General features: G+C 35.8%; 1 protein-coding gene across 1 annotated transcript in view; it reads left to right on the plus strand.

The window, feature by feature from the left end:
* LOC149843358 (uncharacterized) overlaps positions 1–23,572 on the plus strand; it is a 37,038-nt gene that overhangs the window by 1,579 nt on the left and 11,887 nt on the right. Inside the window, exons 3-4 of the mRNA XM_089999743.1 lie at positions 105–190; positions 14,539–14,685. Coding sequence (XP_089855869.1) covers positions 105–190; positions 14,539–14,685 — 233 coding nt within the window. The remainder of the gene's footprint in view (positions 1–104; positions 191–14,538; positions 14,686–23,572) is intronic.

Here is a 23,572-nt window from a genome sequence, read left to right on the forward strand (position 1 = left end):
TGAGACAGCAGTTCTCTTAGATAAGCTGTGAACAGTGTCCTCTGAGCATTAATCCCTTACACAGCATGTTTTTTTTTATAAAGAAATGTTGTTTCTATTTGTAGGTGAAGATCTGATTGCCCCCTGCCATTGCAGAGGTACACAGAAATATGTCCATAGATCCTGCCTTGATAATTGGAGGTCAACCAAGGTATTCATCTTACTCCACCTTTCATATCTGTATGTTTTTGTTGCATTGGTGGTGTTCTAATATTTAAAGAGTTTTGTTTGCTGTTTTTTTTTCTGTTGATCACATATTGGTAAGGACAATAGATATTATAGGTTTCTGAGCAGTTTGCTTAGTATGCAGCTACTTCCAGATGCATATTAACTATTTCATTGAGGATTGAGAAATTTGGTTATTTTTGGAAATGTCTGTTAAAATGTAAAATACATATATATATATAATATATTTATATATTATTATTATATATATTTTTGTAAATATAATTTTTATTTTTTTATTTTTTCTTTCATTTTCCTTTTATTTATTTATTATCTAGTTCTCATGGAACTAGATAATAACTATTGGTCAAGTTTCAATTGGAACTTGACCATATGCATAGTCGTTGGACTCTAGAAACAGCTACAAGGAGAGCTCCTTAAGAGCTCTCCTCTAACCCCTTCTCACTTGTATAAACAGGGGTGCATCCCCTCATGTAAAAATACTTCCAATGCTTGTTAAGCATTTTTTTGTTATTAATAAAGTTTTATTATTTCTTTTTATGTTATTCCATTTATACTCTTTTGTGGGTCTTGTCTAAAGTGTCTTTTAGACACTTCTTTTGAGTGATTCAAGTGCATTCGTGGAAGACCACAATTTCATTACATGGTATCAAAGCGAGAGAATTTTTAGATCTTGAAAAGCTTCTGCCTTGATTTCTGTGCTTCACTTGCAAAGGTGTGTTATCACCTTATTCTTGCAAAGAGTGTTTTATCACTTGCCAAAAAGTGTTTTATCACTTCATTTTCGACTACAAGAAGATTCATTTGAAGAAATGAGGACTTGAGCTACAAAATAGTATTGTATTCTCTCTCTCTTCTCTTCTCTCTACTTTCTTTCTTTTTCTTCTCCTATTTTCTTCACAAAGATGAATGACAATGATAAGATCACCATCATACCCATGAAGTTGAATGATACTAATTATGTAATGTAGACTTCAATTATAAAGCACCACATATGGGGAAAAGGTTTATGGGGAATAGTGGATGGTTTCAATTCGGAACCTAAACTATCATTCAACAAGAAAGAAAGGTGATAAAGAAGTTCTTCTAACGGAAGACGAGAAGATCAAGGCTTTAGCCTCATATGAAAAAAATGGAAAGAGTGGAGGATGGGTCTTGCAAAAATTATGTCATGGCTTAGTAATAGCATAGACATTAAAAAATGCTCTAGCCTCGCTAAATTTGAACATGCCGATAAGGCATGGGAATACCTTAAAAACATGTATTCTCTTAAAGATATTGCACATGTGTGCAATCTATAAGAAAAAGTTCGGACAATGACTCAAAAAGACAAATTCATTCATGAATATTACAATGAGTTATCCGAACTTTGGGAAGAATTGACTCTTTTTTCCTCCATAGTAAGTTCTTTTAGAGCCAAAGTGGTATTGTACCGAGGATATCGAGCTTCGCCAAAAGTAACTCGATATGAAACACTTTTACCAATTTGGGAATGGTTTAAGGTCGAAATTTGAATCCACCAAATCGACCCTTCTTCATTGTGGAAAAATTTCTACTATTGTGGATACTATTGAAGAACTTACTATGGAGGAAAATTGACTAAGAAAACATACTTCAAAAGTTGATGATGATTCTGTTCTAGCAGTGTCTAGACCAGGAAATCACACTCGCACTTATAAGCCGCCTCATTTTGGAAGACAGAGTGGTGAGTTTGACAAAAAAAAGTTATTTGTCATTACTGTCATGAACCAGGGCACTATAGGCCTCAATGTCCAAAATTAAAAAGAAGAGACAAGAAGAGGGCCACATCTGTTGAAACCGAGCTAAAAGATCAAGATGCACCTGTATCTATGGCTCAACTAATGGAGATTCTTCAACTTCTTGTCAAAGGGGTATCCTCTTCAACTGAAGCCTCAACTGGAGTGGCAGTCGCATCTGTTTTCGGTCCAGGTAACTTCCCTTGGCTTTTAGATTTTGGTGTCTCGTTTCACATGACCTCAAATGAAAAAATTCTATCCGAATGTATTAAAAACAACTCTCAAGTATATCAAAGGTTTTTACAGCAGATAGTCTCTTGAAATAAAATGAGTAGGATGTTTTGAAAGTTTTCAAAAATCCATTTTTTTTGTATTCTAGAGGTTAGATATGTTCTTAAACTAAATTTGAATATCTTATCTGTGTCAAAAATATCTGATTATGGATGTAATATCTCCTTCTCTTCTAATGGTTGTTGGATACATGACCGCCAGTCAGGGAAGCTGATTGGGGAAGGCCATAGAGAAGGAGGACTATATTACATGGACTTTTTGGAATTACCCAAGAATGTATTTTGCTTAAATGTTCAAAAATTAGAAACAGAGTTATGGCACAAAAGACTTGGCCATCCTCATATGTCTAAAATTCAATACTTTCTAAATTTAAGAAAATTTTGTAATTCTGAAAGTTTTTCTTGTAAAGACTGCATTCTTGGTTAAATGAAAAGATTATCTTTTTCTAATAGAACTTTTGTCTCTACAAAACCTCTTGAGTTAACATTCGGATGTTTGGGGACCTGCACCACTTATCTCTAAAGGCAGTTATGCCTATTATGTCATCTTTGTTGATGATTTTTCTAGACACACTTGAATTTATTTTCTTAAACATAAATCCGAAGTTTTTACTCACTTTCAAATATTTCATAAGATAGTTACAAACAAATTTCAAAGTAATATTTTCATTTTTTGCACTGATTCAGGAAGAGAATTTATGTCTAAAGAATTCAAAGACTATCTTAATCTACATGGCATTACACATCAATGATCATGCCCACACACTCCACAACAGAATGGTCTGCCGAACGTAAGCATCGACACATTATGGAAACTACTAAAACCTTACTAGTTGCAAGTCACATTCCAAAAGGGTTTTGGGTTGAGGCTACTTTAACTTCCACCTATCTCATTAATAGAATGCCATCTTCCTCATTAAGGAATTTACCTCCAATAGAAAAACTTCTCAATTTATTTCCTGATTATTCTAAATTAAGAGTCTTTGGCTACAAATGTTTTGTATTTAAAAAAAAATGATAAATTTTCTTCTCGTGCAATTTGATGTGGCTTTTTAGAATATGCTAAAAATAAGAAAGGCTGCAGGTGCTTTGATCTTCAAAATGGAAAATTATATGTATCAAGAAATGTGTCTTTTTTAGAAAAAGAAAGTGCTTTTGAAAGTGAGAAATCCAAGGATATTACTGAATATTCCTTTTTAATTGATTTAACTTCAAAATCTAGTGAATGGGATTTTGAGTGTGACTTTGACAATGATCAAAGTCTTATTACCTTTGACAATGATATTGATAACGAAGACCAAACCTACAGGGATGTTGGTTTACAATATTCAAGACGAAGAGACGACGAGCAAAACCCTCCATGTGCATTAGAAAAGTATTCTGAAGTTCCCCCCAGAAGGACTTCTAGAATCTCTAGACCCCCAGGAAAATTTGTATCTTACGAATCTTTTTCACCCACGTATAGGGTAGCTATTGCATTAGTACAATCTTATGATGAACCCTTATCCTATTTTGAGGCAAAAAATCATATAGAATGGATTGAAGCCATGAAAACAGAACTGGATGCATTAGAAAAGGCCAACACATGGTCTATTCAAGACATTCCTCTAGGAAAGAAACCAATAGGCTGTTGATGGGTCTATAAAGCCAAAACCAAAAGTGATGGGACCCTGGAAAGGTATAAGGCCCGATTAGTGACAAAAGGTTATGCTCAAGAATATGGCGTTGACTATGAAGAAACCTTTGCCCCTGTGGCCCGTATGACCACTGTTAGAACTCTAATTGCCTTGGCTTCTATTAGAAAATAGCCTATATTTCAAATGGATGCCAACAATGCCTTTTTGAATGAAAGTCTTGTGGAAGAAGTTTACATGGACGCCCTGCCTGGTGTTAGTATTCCTAAGGGTAAAACTCTTCGTCTTGAGAAGGCCTTTTATGGCCTTAAACAGGCACTAAAAGCTTGGTACGACAGATTTAGTCATGTTATGATTGATATTTGATTTTACTCTTTTTTTATTGACACTGCTTTATTTATTAAGAAATCTGATGCAGGTATCATCATTCTTCTTCTTTATGTGGATGATATGATCTGTTAAAATGGTCTCTTATATATATAAATATAGAAAGATACACACATATATATATCGTGTGTATATATATATATATATGTGTGTGTGTGTGTGTCTATCTAAGTATATATACAACAATAACAACAATAACTACGCCTTTATCCCAAAACAATTGGGGTTGGCGATATGAACCAAAAAAAGAAAATCATTTTGGGTCTTCCACATGAATCCTTCTCATCCAATCATTTCTATCCAATGCCATGTCCTTGGTGAGGTTCAAAGCATTCATATCCTTTCCTATCATCTCCATCCAAGTCTTCTTAGGCCTACCCCGACCTCTTTTAACTAATATATTTTCTCATTTCTCCATCCTTTTAACTGGAGCATCATTAGGCCTTCGTCGAATATGTCCAAACCACCGTAAACGATTCTCTCTCATCTTATTTTCAATGGGTGCAACGCCTACCTTCTTACGTATCTCCTCGTTTCGAATCTTATCTTTTATTGTATTTCCACACATCCATCTCAGCATACGCATCTCAACTACACTCATTTTTTGAATATGATGTCTCTTGGCAGCCCAACATTCCGTACCATATAGTAAAGCGGGCCTAATAGTCGTCCTATAAAACTTTCCCTTCAACCGCAATGCCATTCTACGATCGCACAACACTCCAGTTGCACTCTTCCATTTCATCCACCCAACCTTTATCCTATGATTTACATCTCCATCAATTTCTCCAAACTTTTGAATGATAGATCCCAAATATTTGAAAGAATCATCCACCGGTATTTCTTGCTCACAAAACTTCACTACACTCCCATCTCTATTTCGTTGCTTACTAAATCGACATTCCATGTATTCTGTCTTACTCTTACTCAACTTAAAACCTCTTGCTTCCAATGTCTGTCTCCATAATTCTAACTTAGCATTAACCCCAGCTCTAGACTCATCAATCAAAACAATATCATCAACAAACAACATACACCACGACACATTTTCTTGAATTGATCTCGTAAGCTCATTCATCACTATAGCAAATAGGAAAGGGCTTAAAGCAGATCCTTGATGTAACCCAACCGTTATAGGAAAATTGGTTGTCACTCCTTCACAAGTGCGGACATTGGTTACTACTCCTTCATATATATCTTTAATTATACTAATGTACTTGAGAAAAACACCTTTCTTCATCATTGTCCACCAGAGAACGTCCCTAGGTACTCTATCGTAAGCCTTCTCCAAATCAATAAAAACCATATGCAAATCTTTGTTCCTCTCTCTATTTCTCTCAATAAGTTGTCTAAGAAGATGTATAGCTTCCATAGTAGATCTTCCAGGCATAAAACCAAATTGATTCTCCGATATCATGACAACCTTCCTCAACCTAGACTCAATCACCTTCTCCCAAAGTTTCATAGTATGACTCATGAGTTTTATACCACGATAGTTTGTGCAATCTTGTATATCACCCTTATTCTTATATAGAGGCACCAAAGTACTCTTCCTCCACTCATTAGGCATCTTATTTGTCCGCCAAATCTTGTTAAAAAGATTTGTCAATCATTCTAAACCTTTCTCTCCCAAGCATTTCCAAGCCTCGATAGGTATACCATCTGGGCCAACTGCCTTTCTTGATTTCATTTTCTTCAAAGCCTCTGCAATTTCTTTCTTTTAAATCTTGCACATGAAGTCACGATTCATCTCATGAAAAGGAATGGAAAAGTCTCCAAGATCCTGAGCATGACTTTCATTAAATAGCTTATCAAAATAATCTTTCCATCTCTCCTTAATCTCCTCATCTTTGACTAAAACCCTTTGCGTTTCATCTTTGATACATCTAACCATACCCAGATCCCTCGATTTTCTATCTCTCATCTTTGCAAGCCTATAAATATCCTTCTCGCCCTCTTTGGTATCCAACTTGTCATAAACCTCCTTATATACCTTATCCCTCGCATTTCGAACTACTTTTTTAGCTTCCTTCTTTGCTATCATATACTTTTCCAAATTCTCATTATCACGACTCTTAGATTTCTATAACACTCTCTTTTAACCTTAATAGCAAATTTGACATCCTTGTTCCACCGTGATGTATCCTTACCTAGCGGTGCACCGCCTTTAGACTCACCCAATACCTCCTTAGCCACCTTTCTCATGCCACCCACTATCTTATTCCACATTGATTATGAATCCTCCTCGAGACACCAATCAGCTTCCTTAACTACCTGCTCTACAAACATTCATTGTTTAGCTTCTTTCACCACTTAATTCTAGGATCTATTGTATGTCTATCCCTTTTGCGACATTTTCTAATTCTAAGATCTAAAATTAAGACTCTATGTTGTGTAGCTACACTTTCTCCCGGTATAACCTTACAATCGATGCAACAACCCCTATCTCTCTTTCTAAGTAGGAAAAAATATATTTGACTCGTATTAACCCCACTTTTAAATGCTACTAGGTGAGACTCTCTCTTCTTAAACCAAGTGTTTGCTAAGATCATATCATAGGACAAACCAAAATCTAAAATCCTTTCTCTACTTTCGTTTCTTTCTCCTATACCATAGCCTCCATGGATACTCTCAAATCCATCCCTACTAATGCCTACATGTCCATTAAGGTCACCGCCGATGAAAAGCTTTTCTCCATAAGATATCCCTTGTATTACTCCATGTAAATCTTCCCAAAATTGACACTTAATGGAATCATCTAAACCTACTTGAGGTGCATAAACACTAATAATATTAATAATATCCGTACCTAATACTAATTTAATAAGTAAAATCCTATCACCCTTCCTACGGACCTCAACTACATCATCTATAAACTCACGACTAATAACAATCCCTACTCCATTCCTATTTATTCTTGTATACCAAATCTTATATCCCCAAGGTTCTATCACTTTTGCTTTCTCACCTACCCATTTGGTCTCTTGTAGACATAAAATATCAATCTTTCTCCTACACATAACATCTACTAACTCTACCAACTTATCAGTTAAAGACCCTATGTTCCAAGTGGCTAACCTAATTTTATGGTCTTGAACTATCTTCTTTACCCCCACCCGTCTAACAAAGTGAGGGAACCCTTGCCTATTTGACACCACACCCAAGCGCCGGTGTGACGTGTCGCTTCTGGGCGACAACCTAGCAACCCTTGCCCATTTATCACTACCTCCGGGCCTATAGAGTACAACGTGTCGCTCAGTAGGGAACGCCCCAACGAAATTCTCATATTGGTTCATATTCATAGGGTGTGACTAAGTTTTTATGCTGGCTGTCACTGGCCTACCGCAACCCTCCTCCTTTATCCGAGCTTGGGATCGACAGTGTATATATATATATATATCAAACCTGATAAGGGTATTTATGTAAATTCATGTATTTTACACATATTCTCACTTGAGAATATGATTGTACCTTTTTTATTTTTCAATTTCTTTTTGTATTTTTCTTTTTACCTTTTTTTATTTTTACTTTTGGCTGATGTGACATGAGGGGGCCCTCAATACACATGTTGGAGCCCCCCTCCAACGGTTACATTTCTAACCGTTGGAGGGGCTCCAATGTATGTATTGGAGCCCCCCCATGTCTCCAATGCTTATAAATTGGGGTGATCCTTTTTAGATTTTTCATGCTTTGGTAAAGCCCCTTTTGAGACCCAATATATTGAAGTTGATATTTTTTATGCTTTTGTGCATGTGTATCCGTGCCTTTGTGCACTTGTAAGAGTTCTCCGTTGTGCCCTTTGTGCACACTTCGTGTTTCTAGCATTGTGTTTATACACAAAATCTCTTTTTATAGAGATTCACATGGTATCAGAGCAAGGTCACTTGGAGAAAGAAATTTGTGCCGTTCTTCGCAATATCAAGTGCCTCAAGAAGCGTGCCTTCAACTTTTTGGTGATTGGCATAAAGACTCCTCTTTATCCAATATTTTAGAAGATTACTACAGGATTTAATATCTTATTGTGGTACATCCCTTTTTCTCTCATCTTACCTCTCTAATGGGTGAAAAAGACTCCCATTTTTCTCTTGGTTTCAAGTTAAATGGCTTCAATTATCACGTATGGGCCGGAAATATGGAAGCCCACATTAAAGGAAAAGGGCTTTGGGGTTACGTTCAAGGCTTGATTCCTGAACCGAAGCTTAAAATCACGTTGATTAAAGAAAGCAAAATCAAAATTCTTGAGGGAGATGAAAGAACTAAGGCTCTTGAGGAGTATAGTAGAAAACATGAGTGAGAAATGAAGAACTTCAAGATCTTGTCATGGATTTTTTTCTCCATTGAGACAAGAATTAACGCCAATATTATAAAGTTTAAAAAGGCTTCTCAAGCGTGAGAGTACCTTGAGAAGATGTACACTTCTAGAGATTTGTCCCATAAGTATTACCTCCAAAAGAGGGCGCTAACCCTTCTTCAAGGGGAGATGACTATAAAAGAATATTTTGCCGAACTCTCTTCCATTTGGGATGAACTTGTTATGCTTGAACCCAAATGGAGTGGAGAAGCCATAGAGCTTCGTCATAAACAACTTGAAGAAGATCGATTTTTCAACTTTTTGAATTGGCTAAATCCCGAGTTTGAGCAAATTAGATCTTCTTGCCTATCCTCCTTCACCTCTCCCTCTCTTGAAGACGTTATTACGAAATTAAGTGGAGAAGAAACTCGTATGGGCATTAGTAAGCAAAATCCAAGTGTTCTTGCAATGCTCACAAATCAAGAAGAATGTGATGGAGCAAATGTTGTTTCTAGGCCCGGGAACAACTTGAGGACTTACAAACCTCCTCATTTTAAAAGCCAAAATCAAGGTGGTCAAGGCGGAAGAAGGGACTATAGCAAAATTGTGTGTCACTTTTGCAAAGAGTCGGGTCATATCAAACCGGTTTGTCCTAAGTGAAAGAAATTACTGGCAATGACCACCACATCTCACCACAAAAAGAGGAATCTACAAATGAAGCTCTCTCTCTAAATCAAATTGTGGAAGCTCTTCAACCTCTTCTTAAGGGAGCTATTTTTGGTGCCGCTGTGTCCACTCCTCCTCCAGGTAAAACTTCTTGCCTTTTAGATTCCGGTGCTTCATTTCATATGTCTCCAAATATATCCTCTCTTTCCAAATATTTTGAAAGTTCATCACCATCTTTTGTTTCAACCGCGGATGACACTTCTCTTGAAATTAAGGGAATTGAAAATTTTAAAACCCAAAACTTCTTTATTCCTAAAATTAGATTTATACCAAAATTGAATTTGAACTTACTTTTCATCTCTCAACTCTCAGAACTTGGGTGTGACATTCAATTCTCATCTAATAAATGTTTAATACAGGATCACCGGTCCGGGAGGTTGATTGGGGAAGGCTCTAGGAAGGGAAATTTATACTATGTAGACTCTCTTCAAATTCCTAAAACCCCTTTTTGTAATGTGGCCAAACATAAAAACATAAATGTTTGGCACAAAAAGCTTGGTTATCCTAATATTACTAAGTTATCCTATTTGGACTTTGCTAAAAATCTTTGTAAAAATATTTTCTTTTATAATGATTGCATTCTTCGAAAAATGAGAAGTATGCTTTTTGAACAATGATCTATGTTTACCACTAAACCTTTTGAAATTATTCATTCGGATGTTTGGGGACCAACACCTGTCATATCTAAGGGAGGTTTTGCCTATTATGTGATTTTTATGAATGATTTTTCACGATATTGTTGGATATATTTTCTCAAACATAAACATGAAATCTTTTCATGTTTTAAATCATATCATATGATGATCAAAAATCAATTTAATAATAATTTAAAGATATTTAAGACCGATTCCGGAGGTGAATATCTATCTAATGAATTTAAGAAATGTTTTGAAGACTATGGTATTGTCCATCAAAGATCGTGTTCTAAGACCCCACAACAAAATGGTTTGGTCGAAAGAAAGCATAGGCATATCATTGAAACCACTAGAACCCTTCTTATTTCCTAAAGTATTCCAAAAAAATTTTGGGCCGAGGCGGCTCTTGCTTTCGTCTATCTTATCAATCGTCTTTCATCTAAAAATTTAGATAAATCTCTCCTTTTGAGACTCTATATGAAAAAGAACCCGATTATAATAGATTGAGAGTTTTTTGTTGTAAGTGCTTTGTCCTCACAGATAAAAATGATAAAATCTCACCAAAAGTCATTCCTTGTACTTTTCTTGGCTATTTCGAAACCCAAAAAGAGTTTCGATGTTATGATACTAAGAATGATAAGTTGTATGTCTCAAGGAATGTAACATTTTTGGAAAATGATAGTGGTTTTGAAAAGAATAAATCTCATTTAGAAAATGCTAACTATTCCTTTCTTTTTGATCTATTATCTAAAGATGATGACATATCTAGTGATGATGAATCAATATATAATAGTGACAATGAAGTGGTTGAAATCAACAATAATTCTAACCCTACTACCTTTCAAGAAGAAAATATAACTAGAGACCCTATCACCTATACTCATAGAGATAGACACACCTTTAGAAGTGCTATTGAGAAATACAGTGAACCTAGCGAATCTATCTTCTCACATGATTCAAACCTTAGAAGAACTGAAAGAACTAGAAGAACTCTCTCTAGATTCGTATCATTTGATTCTTTCTCTCCTAAATATCAGGCTTGCTTAAGTGTCATTCACTCATATTTTGAACCGGAAATTTTTGAAGATGTCAAACGATGTATTGAATAGAGAGAAGCCATGGAGAGTGAACTTAAAGCGCTTAGGAAAGCCAACACTTGAGAATTTCAAACGCTTTTCAGTAGAAAGAAAACTATAGGATGTCGATGGGTGTTCAAAGTCAAAACCAAGAGTGATGGATCTCTTGAGAGGTATAAAGCTCGTCTAGTAGCTAAAGGGTATAGTCAAGAATACGAGATTGACTAAGAGACATTTGCTCCAATAGCTCGTATGGTTACTGTCAGATGTCTCATCACAATTGCTTTCATTAAAAATGGACTATTTACCAAATGAATGTCAAAAATGCTTTTTTAAATAGTGATCTTAATGAAGAAGTCTACATGAATGCTCCATCTAATATGAAAATTCCTAAAAATAAAGTTCTTCATTTTCGTAAAGCTCTTTATGGCTTGAAACAAGCTCCCAAAGATTGGCACAATAGGTTTAACAATGTAATGACTGAAAATGGTTTCTCTTCATGCTATACTGACACTGCATTGTTTGTTAAGAAATCTGATGTAGGAATTGTTATATTACTGTTATATGTTGATGTTATGTTAATAACAAATGATGATACCAAAGGAATCAAGAGCATTAAATCTATCTTGATTTCAAATTTTGAAATGTCAGACTTAGGATTTCTGACATATTTTTTAGGAATTGATGTTGCCTATTCTCACATAGGCTATTTTTTGTCTCAAACTAAACTTGCTTGTGAGATTCTTGACAGATCAGGAATCACAGATGACAAGGTCTGTGAAACTCCTGAAATAGTAAGTGCGAAGATGAAGATTGATAATGGGATTCTCCTAAAAGATCTCATACCTTACTGACAACTGATTGAATCTTTAATGTATCTCAGCATTACGAGGCCTGATATTTCTCATGCAGTACATGTTGGTAGTCAATTTCAACATGCACCTACTACAGTTCATATGAGCGTCATTCTCCGCATCATCAGATACATAAAGGGTACAATAAACAAGGGGATATTTATATCTTCTTCTGAATTGAATTTAATTGCTTATGCTGATTCTGATTGGGGAGGTGACCCAAATAATCGTCACTCCACCACTGGTTTTTGTATTTTTCTAGGGGAATCGTTAATTTCTTGGAGATGCAAGAAGCAACAGAAAGTATCGCTTTCATCCACCAAAGCTGAGTATAGAACCATGGCATGTACCACCATGGAGATTGTTTGGATTCACAGCTTGTTGGAAGATATGAATATTCAAGTTATAGGGCTCACAAAATTATGTTGTGATAATAAAAGTATAATCTGCATTGCCAAAAATCGCACATTTCATGAGCGCACGAAGCATATTGAGATGGACTGCCACTATGTTTGTGAAAAATATTGAAGAAGAACCATTGACTTTCCTTATGTTACATCAGAATATCAACTGGTAGACTTCTTCACCAAGGCGCTGTGCTCTCCAAGATTTAACTTCCTTTTTGGCAAACTTTCAGGTGTGACACCCTAAGTTTGAGGGGGTGTTAAAATGTAGTCTCTTATATATATATATTCATATATATATATATATATATATCGTATATATATGTGTGTCTATCTATGTGTGTATATATAAATATATATCTCAAACCTGATAAGGGTATTTATGTAAATTCATGTATTCTACGCATATTCTCACTTGAGAATATGATTGTACCTTTTTTATTTTTCAATTTCTTTTTGTATTTTTCTTTTTACCTTTTTTTATTTTTACTTTTTGGCGGATGTGACATGAGGGGGCCCTCAATACACATGTTGGAGCCCCCCCCCATATCTCCAATGCTTATAAATAGGGGTGATCCCCTTTAGATTTTTCATGCTTTGGTAAAGCCCCTTTTGAGACCCCATATATTGAAGTTGATATTTTTTATGCTTTTGTGCATGTGTATCCGTGCCTTTGTGCACTTGTGAGAGTTCTCCGTTGTGCTCTTTGTGCACACTTCGTGTTTCTAGCATTGTGTTTATACACAAAATTTCTTTTTATAGAGATTTTCACAATGATCATCATCGAAGGCGACAAATAAGGAGTTGCCGATATCAAAACTCTTCTTAAAACTCATTTTGAAATGTCTGACTTAGGATTATTAAGATATTTTTTAGGATTTGAAGTTGCTTATTCCCCTCGTGGGTATTTGATATCTCAATCTAAATTTGCTTTTGATATTGTTTCCAGGTCTGACATTACTGACGATAAGAAAGTGAACACTTCAGAAGTGGTCAATGTTAAAATGAAAATTGATGATGGAGAGCTTCTTGATGATCCTACTCCGTTCAGACAGTTTGTTGGAACACTTTTCTATCTCTCTATCACTCGGTCAGGCATAACACATGTTGTACACACAGCTAGTCAATTTCAGCATGCTCTCACTTTTGTTCACATGGGAGTTTTTTACGTATTATTAGATATTTAAAGAGTTCTTTCTCACAAGGCCTCTTCTTGTCTACGTCATCATCATTAGATTTAATTGCTTATACTGATGCTGACTGGGGAGGTGATCCTAATAATAAGCATTCAACCACTGGTTTTTGCATGTTTTTAGGTGAATCTCTAATATCATGGAGGTACAAGAAGCAGCAAAAAGTCTCTCTTTCCTTCACTGAAGCTGAATATAGAGTCATGGCAACCATCACAATAGAAGTTGTTTGGCTCAGGCGACTGCTTGCTGACATAGGAGTTGAAGCAACACAAGCCTCACAAATGTGTTGTGATAACAAGAGTGCAATCTAGCAAGCAACCAGACTTTCCACGAGCGCACTAAACACATCGAGATGAATTGTCACTATGTCAGAGAAAAATACTTACATGGAACCATTGATCTGTCATATGTCACATCAGAATATCAATTAGCAGACTTCTTCACCAAACCTCTCGCGGCTCTTAGATTTCACTTCCTCTTAGACAAACTTTCGCTCATTGTACCGTATGTTTGAGGGGAGTGTTAAAATGTAAAAAATATATATATAATAATAATATATTTATATATTATTATTATATATTTTTATAAATATAATTTTTATTTTTTATTTTTTCTTTCATTTTCCTTTTATTTATTTATTATCTAGTTCTCATGGAACTAGATAATAACTATTGGTCAAGATGGATAGTCATTGGACCTAGTCCAACGGCTACAAGGAGAGCTCCTTAAGAGCTCTCCTCTAACCCCTTCTCACTTGTATAAATAAGGGTGCATCCCTTCATGTAAAAATACTCTCAATGCTTGTTAAGCATTTTCTTGTTATTAATAAAGTTTTATTATTTCTTTTTATGTTATTCCATTTATACCCTTTTGTGGGTCTTGTCTAAAGTGTCTTTTAGATACTTCTTTTGAGTGATTCAAGTGCATTCGTGGAAGACCACCATTTCATTACAATGTCTATTCAATACGGTTTAATAAGAAACCTTACTATAATACTCCTTTTGTATGTGAATCACTTGTCTATCCTGTTGACTTACTCTCTCTTTATTCTTTTTTATTTTTCCAGGAGGGATTTGCTTTTGCACATTGTACTGAGTGCAAGGCAACTTTCTATTTACGAGCAAATGTGCCTCCACAGCGCTGGTGGTTGAAGTTGAAGTTTCGGTTGCTTGTTATTAGAGATCATGCTTTGATTTTTATAATTGTTCAGTTGGTAAGGCTCTTACATTCATCATTTGAAGTCAAAAGAATGGTTCAGTAAATCATATTTCATGTTCATTGTATTTATGGTTATCTATGTGGATTTTGTCAGCCCATTAGTAGTTGTGCTTGCCATTCAAGTTTGATGGAATAGATTAAGGAAATCAGTATGGAGTATACTGATATCTGTTCTATTCTGCACTGACATCCAACAAATGAAGATTTTGTGTCGACAATATTAGGATGGCGTAGTTGTTGTTGTAATATTAGGATGGCGTCCTTGTCAAGAGTTATAAGAACTGTCTCGTCTGGTAAATGAAAGGGATATAATAGAAATAGTGACGCATAGAGTGGTAAAGAATGTCTAGTTTTGGGTGACTATTTTTAGGTCTAAGCAGAAGAACTAAAGTCTGCTGCAACTAGGTTTATCTAAATGTATGTAAACCAGATTGAAAAATAGAGTTCTACAAAAATAAGCTTGAAAGAAGACGGTCTAGATCAAGATTATGAATTTGATTATGATGAATTCTTTAGTCATTGAAACCATAGTCACAAATATCACCAAGAAAATCTCGTGATATTATTGCATTTTATTCACAACTAGTAGAACGCCGTCCAAAGGATGGGACTGACAAAGATGTTCATCACTATGCTTATAATAGTTAACATGCATACATAGGACCTGTTCATCAACTGCTTCACAAGTGAACCAAACCAACTAAAAACCCTTGAGTTTACACCCCATCATTCTGGAACCTTGGCATTCATACTTCAAAACTGAAGTGCTGTGATAATGTCGGGCATGTTAAAAAAGACAATTTGTAGGCAAGCGGGTGATCTGAAGCCCAATCTAATGGGGATCTCTCCAAAAAAGCGAACCAAACCATCATTTGAGCTGACCTACTGCGAAATTCACACACTTAGTCCGCAGAATGCAATGTGAGGCACAAACCCCCCAGGTTCCCACCACAACACACTTAAAACTTTGTAATATTGGATCAATACTCAATTGAGACCTTCCCTTAGTCCATATCCAATTAATATCACTTGATGCAAACAGACTCAACCACAACGCTACCAACTCAAACTGAATCTTGCAAAACTAAGCAAACTAAGATCCACTCACTTGGGTCCATAGGAAGCCTGCTTACTGGCTTCTTGAGCCTCAATTGACCTAGTTAAAAAACAAAACAGAGTTAACCAAGCCTACTGAAATGCTCAATGTTTGGTTTGTAATTGTTTTGTATTAGAAAACCCTTTATTTGCGGTTCTTTGTTCAAATCTGTTATGATTATTTGGGATTATATAGATCCAGTCCTGCTACATTGGATTGATGTTTGGATTCAGAATTTCTGCCCAATATTTGGATTGATTTTGGATCTCTCTTAGATCTGGATCTAAGATCCTCATTTTAGGCCTCACCACCCCTTCCCCCAATGTAAAAGAAAAGAAAAATCCATGGATCTAAAGTCCGATGGCAGGGGTTTCAGACAAGATCTAAGGATCTCTGGTTAAGATTCCTTGGATCTCAAGATTCAACACACCCTATAGTGCCCTTGAAGACCTTGCAATCATCCATTAAAGCCAACAAACCTAGAAAACGATATCTATCTTAGATGCTCATAAACTAATCTATTTGAAGGAATGGAAATTTCAAGATTGACCAGTGTGAAGATACACCAGGTGACACATTACCAAGACATCTGAAAACAAAAAAAGTAATAGATACATAAAAAGATGCTATAGCAACATGCTCAAGCTAATCAACAAAAAAGACATCACTTAGCAAGCAATGTAGCTTGGTGTTCTACACTATAATATTTTGAGGAAAATCTACATCCACAATACCCAACTCATACTTGATAAACAACACAAAGATGCTTTATTGGTTTGGTAGTGGACATTGGATAAAAGCAAAGCGTTACTCAGCAATTTCCTTAAGCTACAATAACTTATTTCATCTTCAAAGTACAAACATAAGAATTTTGAATTCTGTGGTAATAGAAAGTCGCTATAAAAGAATAATTTCTTTCCTAAACTTTATCACTTCCCAAAATTCCATTCTAATCTTAAAATATAGATGTGATATAACAGAAGGCGTACCGAACCCATGTATCTGCTGATACAAGCAAGGATGATTGAAGCTAAAAGCCTAGCAACAGTCCCCTCAACACTCACAGCTCCTTCAGTTCCCCTAGGGACTACTTTAAATGTAGTTACAAGATACCTATCATTAAAGCATGTTCTGAAGAAGTCAAGATCTTCCATCGTATTATATAAAACGTTGCATTTTCAATGTGTGCATGTGCAAATAAACATGAATGGAGATTTTCAGTGACTAGGTAAAATGACCTGTTCAAAGATAACAAACAACATACAAAATGGTTGGCTTTACCAAGGCATAGAAATAATAGTAGGGTGAAGCAAAACACAAAAGCTAGTTCTGAGGCTCTTGAAAGGACTTACGTGGTCTTCTCATATGCCTTGCCAATCTCACTGGAAACTGTATCACTCAATTTGGTACAGAAGCTTGCAACAAACCCAAGTTGCCACAGTCCAGAGAATGCTTTTCCGCCAATCCCCAATATAGATAAGAATGCACAAGCACATCCAGCAGCACTGGACCCAATAACACTTCCTGGGCCTTTCCTTCCTATGTTTTTCAGCAACATCTTAAGCTTCCTTTTGGGCAATGTTCCACTTTGTTGCAGCAGTGGCCTGCATAGGAGGGGTATCTGTGGCAACAAAGCAAGAAATAACCACGTAAAATAGGACCATCAAAATACTCAGTAAAGAAAACTAATAGGAAAATGGTGATGATGGTTCTTAATTCTTACACAGGAAAAAAATATTTTCTCCATTTATGCCACTTGTAGGCTTCTTCAATGTTCAGTGCATGAGTCAAATACCATTTCACATAACTAACCACCTAGTTTACAAACTATTACAGACCCAAAAGAAGGTGTGGAAGCAAAAAAACAAGAAAAAAAATACCTGTTGTGTCTCCTTAATTTTTCAATGGTGTCTTCGTTTCAGCTTTCAAATAATGCAGAACAGAAAGAAAGTGAATTGTCAATTGGTAAAAGTGGGAGAACACCGACCAAAAAAAGATGAAAACCTGCCAAAATATGGAGAGATTTATTTTTACCAAGACATTCTAATTTCTAAGGTTTTGTTTTTGTTAGTATTCAGTTTCCATTTTTTGAGTTTTCTTTTTTAGAACATTATTTTTGGTTGGAAATTTGAATCCTTAAGGAAATCCAAAGACTTGCATTTTTCATTTTTTCTTTTTGGAAAATATGATCTGGACGTGTTCTAAATGGCTAACCCAAAAAACACGTTTTATAGAAAATGTTTTGAAAGAAATGCTGATTCACTCGATTTTTTCCTTTTTCAGTTTTTTTGAAAAGAGCACTGTTTAAATCGGAATTTTGCTAACTATGATATTAGCTTTAGGTAACTAATAATTTATTACCTTTTAAAAGAGAATAGGAGAGAGAGAGAGAGAGAAAGAGTGAGGGTGTATAGCACAGTGTTACCGGAAGTGCCATAGGACTTGGGGAAGTGCGCTTTCCCGAAGCGCGTTTCGGAAGCACGAAACATGCTGGGAACAACAACAACAACAACAACAACAACTACGCCTTCATCCCAAAACAATTGGGGTCGGCGATATGAACCAACAAAGAAAATCATTCTGGGTCTTCCACATGAATCCTTCTCCTCCATTCATTTCTATCCAATGCCATGTCCTCGGTGAGGTTCAAAGCATTCATATCCTTTCCTATCACCTCCATCCATGTCTTCCTAGGCCTACCCCGACCTCTTTTAACTAATATATTTTCCCATTTCTCCATCCTTCTAACTGGAGCATCATTAGGTCTTCGTCGAATATGTCCAAACCACCGTAAACGATTCTCTCTCATCTTATTTTCAATGGGTGCAACGCCTACTTTCTTACGTATCTCCTCGTTCCGAATCTTATCTTTTATTGTATTTCCACACATCCATCTCAGCATACGCATCTCAGCTACACTCATTTTTTGAATATGATGTCTCTTGACAACCCAACATTCCGTACCATATAGTAAAGCGGGCCTAATAGTCGTCCTATAAAACTTTCTCTTCAACCGCAATCGCATTCTACGATCTCACAACACTCCAGTTGCACTCTTCCATTTCATCCACCCAACCTTTATTCTATGATTTACATCTCCATCAATTTCTCCATACTTTTGAATGATAGATCCCAAATATTTGAAAGAATCATCCACCGATATTTCTTGCTCACCAAGCTTCACTACACTCCCATCTCTATTTCGTTGCTTACTAAATCGACATTCCATGTATTCTGTCTTACTCTTACTTAACTTAAAACCTCTTGCTTCCAATGTCTGTCTCCATAATTCTAACTTAGCATTAACCCCAGCTCTAGACTCATCAATCAAAACAATATCATCAGCAAACAACATACACCACGACACATTTTCTTGAATTGATCTCGTAAGCTCATCCATCACTATAGCAAATAGGAAAGGGCTTAAAGCAGATCCTTGATGTAACCCAACCGTAATAGGAAAATTGGTTGTCACCCCTCCACAAGTGCGAACATTGGTTACTACTCCTTCATACATATCTTTAATTATACTAATGTACTTGAGAGAAACACCTTTCTTCATCATTGTCCACCAGAGAACGTCCCTAGGTACTCTATCGTAAGCCTTCTCCAAATCAATAAAAACCATATGCAAATCTTTGTTCCTCTCTCTATTTCTCTCAATAAGTTGTCTAAGAAGATGTATAGCTTCCATAGTAGATCTTCCAGGCATAAAACCAAATTGATTCTCCGATATCATGACAACCTTCTGTTAAAATATGTTGTACATATATATATTTATATATATAGATCACGACACATACACATATATATATTAATTATATATATGTCTATGTGTCTATCTACATATATAAATATATATATATATATATTTATATCTTTTGTAAATAGACCCATATAGGGGTAAAACAGTCTTTTTACTTCTTATCGCATATTGTATTTTTTCTCCTTTTCTTTTATTTCCTTTTTTTTCTTTCTTTTTTATTTTCTTTATTCTTTTCCTTTTCCACCTTGGAATGGGCCCCACCTAGGGGGACGTTGGAGCATCCAACGGTCATATTTATGACCGTTGGAAGGGCTCCAACGTCCCTCTAGGAGCCCTTCCAAGGCCTCCTCTTTTGTCTATAAATAAAGGGGTTTCTCCCCATTGTAAAGCATGCTTCTCTGAAGCCTTTTGAGTGGAATATATATTTTTCCTCTTCTTTTGGGTGCCTTACCACTTTAAGTGGTTGTGTTGTTCTTTTGCCCATTAGTGGCTATTTGTGTATGTGCGTGCTCTCTTGTTTTGCTCTTGGAGACTTCATCCGGCACTTCATTACATGGTATCAGAGCCTTGGTTGATAAAGCTTCATCGGATCTTCTTTTGACAAGTAATATCCTTCTCTTTCGTGCATTTATATTCCTCTTCTACAAATGGCCAACAAGGATGCAAAAATCGACCTCTCATTCAAATTGGATGGGACCAATTATCGCATGTGGGCGGCCGCCATGGAAAACAATCTCAAAGGTAAAAAACTTTGGGGTTATGTATGTGGAACCATTCCGGAACCACAATTGAAGTTGACTAAGTTTGAAGGTAATGAGGAAAAAGCTTTGAACGAAGAGGAAAAAGAGAAGGCTATTCTTGATTACTCTTCTAAATTAGAAGATTGGGAAAGTGAGCATGCTAAAATTTTAGCATGGTTCATGAACAATGTTGAATTAAAGATTTGTGCAAATCTCGCCAAATTCAAGAAGGCTAATGAAGCTTGGTTCTTTATGAAAGGCATGTACACTCAAAGAGACCTTGCTAGGCATTTCTTCTTACAAGAAAAGGTAAGAGCTACTAAACAAGGTGATATGAGTATTAGGGACTACTATAGTGCCCTATCTTCTTTATGGGATGAACTTGTCCTTCTCGAACCCCAATGGGAAGGAAGTGCTATTGCTATGAGGCAAGAGCAAATGGAAAAAGAAAGATTTTTCCAATTTATTCATGGGCTTCGCCCCGAATTTGAGCAACTTAGAGGATCCCTTCTCCATAGGGCCTCTACTCCTCTAAGTGATATTTTGGCCGACTTATGTCAAGAAGAGACTCGTTTGGCATTAAAACGAGATGTTGATGAAGTTCATGCCGTATCTAGACCCGGCAACAATGTAAGGCCATACAAACCACCTCATTTCTTCAAAAATAATGGTGGTGGAGGAAGGAAAATCATTTGCCATAATTGTAATGAACCGGGCCATATTCGTCCGGATTGCCCAAGATTTAAAAAGAAGGTGGCCTCCGTTGGTGAAGCTCCTCCAAATGAAGACTCAAAGAAAGATGGTGACATAAAAGAGTCTCTTGCTCATCTTACCGAAACTCTTCAACAATTCATGAAGATGAGCTCCTCTCAGTTTTCTTCTACACCATCCACTTCCGGCGCCGCTATCTCCTCCTTCCCAGGTATGACCTCTTGGATTCTTGATTCGGGTGCCTCCTTTCATATGACTCCAAATGCATCACTCTTATCAAAAACAAGTCTCAACAAATTTAAATCTTTTGTCTCCACTGCCGATGGAACATCCTTGGATGTTGAAGGCATTGGGAATCTTGAGAAAACTTATAATGAAAACAAAGAATTTTTTGTTCCCAAAATTCGAATTATTCCAAAACTTAATTTAAATCTATTTTCGGTTTCCCAAATTACCGATTTTGAATGTAATGTCACTTTTTCACCTACCCATTGCTATGTGCAGGATCTCCGGTCCGGGAAGCGGATTGGGCAAGGCCATAGAAGAGGGGATCTTTATTATATGGATTTTTTGTCATTGCCAACCAAATCATTTTGTAATCATGTTCAATCCAAAGATATTGAGACTTGGCATAAAAGACTTGGACATCCTAGTGTTTCTAAATTGTATCTCTTTCCTTTTTTGGAAAAATTTTGTAATACAAATACATTCACATGCAATGATTGTATCCTTGGAAAAATTCATTCGCTTCCGTATTCTCATAGTAATTTTGTGTCAAAAAGACCTTTTGAGCTTGTGCATTCCGATGTATGGGGACCGGCACCCGTTCTGTCCAAGGGAGGCTACTCTTACTATGTTAGTTTTATTGATGACTTTACTAGATATACATGGGTATACATTATTAAAAATAAATCCGATGTCTTTAATAATTTTAAAGAATTTCATATTCTTATTCAAAACCAATTTCAAAACAATATAGCTATATTTAGATCCGACTCTGGAGGAGAATACATGTCTAAAGATTTTCAAAATTATTTCAAAACAAATGGAATTTTACATCAACGATCTTGTCCTAAAACCCCACAACAAAATGGTCTTGCGGAAAGAAAACATAGACATTTAATTGAAACTACAAGAACACTTCTTGTTTCTAAAAATGTTCCTAAAAACTTTTGGGCCGAAGCTCTTCTTACCGCAACATATTTAATCAATCGTATGCCCTCTGCTTCTTTAAAAAATGTATCACCTTTTGAAAAATTATTCAAAATTACTCCAGATTTTAATAGATTAAGGATATTTGGATGTAAATGTTTTGTGCTTGTTCAAGGACAAGATAAACTATCACCTAAAGCTATTGAATGTGCATTCATTGGATATGGTGAGAATAAAAAAGGTTATAGATGCTATGACACTCGAAATAATAAACTCTATATATCAAGAAATGTAAATTTTCTTGAAGAACAAAATGGATTTGATGTTCACACATCTAGAGAAAACCTTGACTATTCCTTCCTATTTGATCTTGCTCCTAGAATTGAAACACCAGATGCAAGTACTTGCGATAATACTTGTGATGGCATCTCCCATCATAATGATATACTTCAGCATGGTAATGATTCTCAAGTTGAGAATCTTAATGAAATGAATGTATATACCCGGCGGTCAGGAATTGAACATCAACCTGCTCTTGAAAGATATTCTCAAGATCTCTCATTAGAAGAACCTATTAATGCACCTAGGAGATCTTCTCGTAATAGTAGACCTCCACAAAAATTTGTATCTTATGAATCTTTCTCACCTAATTATAGGGCTTGTCTCATGTTAATTCATTCATATCATGAGCCTACTTCCTTTAAAGAAGCTAAAGATCATCCACATTGGATTGAAGCAATGAAAGTTGAATTAGAGGCTCTTAACAAAGCTCAAACTTGGAGTATTATTCCCCAACCATTAGGAAAAAAGGCAATTGGGTGTAGATGGGTATATAAAGTTAAAACTAAGTGTGATGGATCTCTTGAGAGATACAAAGCTCGTTTGGTTGCAAAAGGCTATGCCCAAGAATATGGAATTGATTATGAGGAAACCTTTGCTCCCGTAGTTAGGATGACTAGTGTGAGAACTTTAATTGCCTTAGCCTCCATTAAACAATGGCCTATATATCAACTTGACGTTAAAAACGCCTTTTTAAATGGAAATTTATATGAAGTGCTTATGGATCCTCCGCCAGGTCTTGATATTGGTAAAGGAAATATTCTAAAGTTAAATAAAGCTCTCTATGGTCTTAAACAAGCACCTAAAGCTTGGTATGATCTTTTTAGCAAAGTAGTTCTTGATAATGGTTTCTCCTCATGTTATACTGATACTGCTTTGTTTGTTAAAAATTCTAATGATCACATTACAATTCTGTTATTATATGTTGATGACATGATTATCACAGGTAATGATAAGAGAGGTATTAACCTTATTAAGAATATTCTCAAAGAAAATTTTGATATGTCTGATCTTGGTTATCTAAGATATTTTTTAGGTATTGAAGTTGCATACTCTCCCAAAGGGTATGTCCTCTCTC

Source organism: Nuphar pumila, chromosome 3, assembly GCF_984573655.1.
Source record: "Nuphar pumila chromosome 3, dmNupPumi1.hap1.1, whole genome shotgun sequence".
NCBI lineage: Eukaryota > Viridiplantae > Streptophyta > Magnoliopsida > Nymphaeales > Nymphaeaceae > Nuphar > Nuphar pumila.